General features: G+C 53.2%; 1 protein-coding gene across 4 annotated transcripts in view; it reads left to right on the forward strand.

The window, feature by feature from the left end:
- Window positions 1-2,647, forward strand: part of TMEM91 (transmembrane protein 91) — an 11,091-nt gene that overhangs the window by 2,783 nt on the left and 5,661 nt on the right. For 2 of the 4 annotated variants that reach the window (XM_014582851.2, XM_014582853.2), the window contains exons 3-4: window positions 683-832; window positions 1,346-1,628. In XM_014582851.2, the coding sequence (XP_014438337.1) occupies window positions 683-832; window positions 1,346-1,504 (309 nt within the window). In that variant the 3' untranslated portion in view covers window positions 1,505-1,628. Of the gene's footprint in view, window positions 1-682; window positions 833-1,345; window positions 2,107-2,647 lie in introns of those variants that run through there. The other 2 variants (XM_014582852.2, XM_014582854.2) reach the window with 2 other exon arrangements.

Genomic DNA, 2,647 nt, shown 5'->3' on the forward strand with positions numbered 1-2,647 from the left:
CCTGCAGGTCTGGGACTTGAACTCAGTCGAACACGTGAAAATCCAGCACCTTTAACCACCATGCCGCATGCCAGCCCCCACTTCAGGGGCTTTTAATTCAGAGATTTTAAGCAATTATGATGACTGTGGTTCAACCTGTGAACCCCTTGAGAATGAACTCAAAACCTTGGGTATGGCAGAGGCTTCTCTCTGGGGACAGGTCCACAGGTTTCCCTCAAAGGGATTCAGGATGCAGAAAAGTCAAAAGTCTGTCTCTGAACATTTTCCTCTGTGTCTCTGGGGGCCCTGGGGAGGCTTTGGGGGCCCTTTGGTCTTTGAGGGCTGTGGACAGCAGAGCAGTGGGTGGGTAGGCAATGTGGGTGGAGATGCCCACCCAGGCCCTCTCCTGTCCCTAGGATGAGTCTTTTTTTTTTTTTTTTTGAGAGAGATTTTCACTGTAGGGCGCGTGCGCTCGCCAGACAGACAGAGAGAGACATAGAGACAGAAAGCGAGAAATCACCCCCCCAGGGGGGATGGTCACGCCGCAATCCCTTCTCCTCCATTCTCCTCTCGGGATCTTGGGCACGCACGCACACGCGCCCGGCGTGAGTTTTAAGCCACCAGGTCCGGGACACGAACCGCGGTCGACTACGTGGGAGTCCAGCGACATAGCCATTATGCTAACTGCTGGTTCCCTCCCTAGGATGAGTCTTCCAGTGACAGTGACTCGGACTGGGATGGGGGCGACCGGCTCTCACCACTTCTACCCCACGACCACCTCGGCTTGGCTGTCTTCTCCATGCTGTGTTGTTTCTGGCCCGTGGGCATTGCTGCCTTTTGTCTGGCCCAGAAGGTCAGTTCATGTGTGGAACTGGGAGGGGTCTGGGCATAAAAAAGAGAAATGCACCAAAAAACCTAAAATGAAAACCCAAACTCAAGAGAAGCTGTGCCCGAGGGTGAAGGGCTGGAGAGAAGGAACCACGCAGCCAGGGGTGAAACGAGGCATGCTCCATGGAAGGCAGCCCAGGGTGGTAGTTACGAGGCTGAACTCACATCCCAAGTCTATCATTAGCTGGAAGTCGCTGGAGAAGCCATTTAGTTTCTTTGCACCTCATTTTCCTCATCTGTAAAACGGCACTCGCTCCCACCTCAGGGCCATGGTGAGACTTGTATGAGTTAGGACAGTGGCAGATGACAACATAGGTATGTCTTTATTAGTCGCCCGGCAGCCCCAGTGCCCAGATGCCCCTAGTATATGCTCCATGGGTTTCTGGACTATGTGAATGAATGAATGGGTATGTTGGGTGTGGGAGGCAGGGTGGAGGTGAGGGGCTGCCTGGGTCACAACTGCCCACTGCCTCTACAGACCGACAAGGCTTGGGCCAAGGGGGACGTCCAGGGGGCAGGGGCCGCCTCCCGCCGAGCCTTCTTGCTGGGGGTCCTCGCTGTCGGGCTGGGTGTGTGCACATACGCAGCCGCCCTGGTGACCCTGGCCGCCTACCTTGCCTCACGAGACCCACCCTAGTTGCGCCTGCAGCCCTTACTGTGAACCCAGGGGCCGGCAACCCAGCACGTCTGTAGGAAGAGAGTGGAGAATCCTGGTGGAGAGACAGCAGCGGCGGTAGCACCCAGAAACAGGAGTGAGGTGGACAGCCCTCTCCCCTCTGTGGTCACCGCTCACTGTGTGGCGGCGACACGAGATTAAATAAGTCGGCCTTGCAGCCACACCTGAGTCTGTCCGTGTGTGTGGGAAAGTGGAAGGGGCTGTTGGTGTGTATGTGGGGGGCATCCCGAGTGTCCCTGAGTCCTCAGAGCTGGAGAAGGGGCCGTTGGTGTGTGCGTGGGGGGTTCTAAATTGCAGAATGTTCCCTCCACAACACTGGTGGTTACTGGAGAACTAGAGCGAGCTGAGTGCAAGTCCGTCTGCACCTGTGGGCTGTGTACTCAACCCAAGTGACGTCTCTTTGAGCCTCACTTTCGCTTGTCTACAAAATGTTTTTTTTTCCCCCACAACGTGGGCTGTGATGATTAAATGTGCCCTACAAGGAGTTTTCAGAAAGCTCAGTGAAAATAATTATGGGGGCCAGCAGATGGCATAGCAGTTACATCGCTGGACTCTCACAGAGCTATGATTGGAGTCCCAGACCTGGTGGCCTGAAACTCAACCTGGGCACGTGTGTGTGTGCGCGTGCCCAAAATCCCATGAGGAGAATAGAGAAGGCATTGCAGCATGGCCGTCCCCTCAAGGAGTGATTTCTCACTTTCCCTCTTGTCTCTCTCTCTCCAGCGAGCACGCATGCCTTAAGTAAAAAACCTGTAAAACTAGAAATAATTATGGAAAAACTACACTTAAATTCAAAAAGTTTGGGAAGCCAGCCCTGTAGTCTAGTGGTTAAGGAGCTAGATCCCCACGTGGCCAACCATGATTTGGGTCCCAGCCCCTGTGGCTTGAAAAACATTCTGGGTTCATGTGTATGTATGTGCTCAAAATCCTGATGGGATGGAGAAATTCTGAGTGGACTGTGCTGCGACCATACCCAGTAGGGGGTGCTTTGTCCCTCGCCCTCCCTCTCCGTCTCTGGCCAGCATGTGGGATTCTCTTGCAATCAAAAAAAAAAAAAAAAAAAAAAAAAAAAAAAAAAAAAAAAAAAAAATTTTTTTTTTTTGA

This window comes from Tupaia chinensis, unplaced genomic scaffold (genome assembly GCF_000334495.1).
Source record: "Tupaia chinensis unplaced genomic scaffold, TupChi_1.0 Scaffold143861_1, whole genome shotgun sequence".
NCBI classification, from domain to species: Eukaryota; Metazoa; Chordata; class Mammalia; order Scandentia; family Tupaiidae; genus Tupaia; species Tupaia belangeri.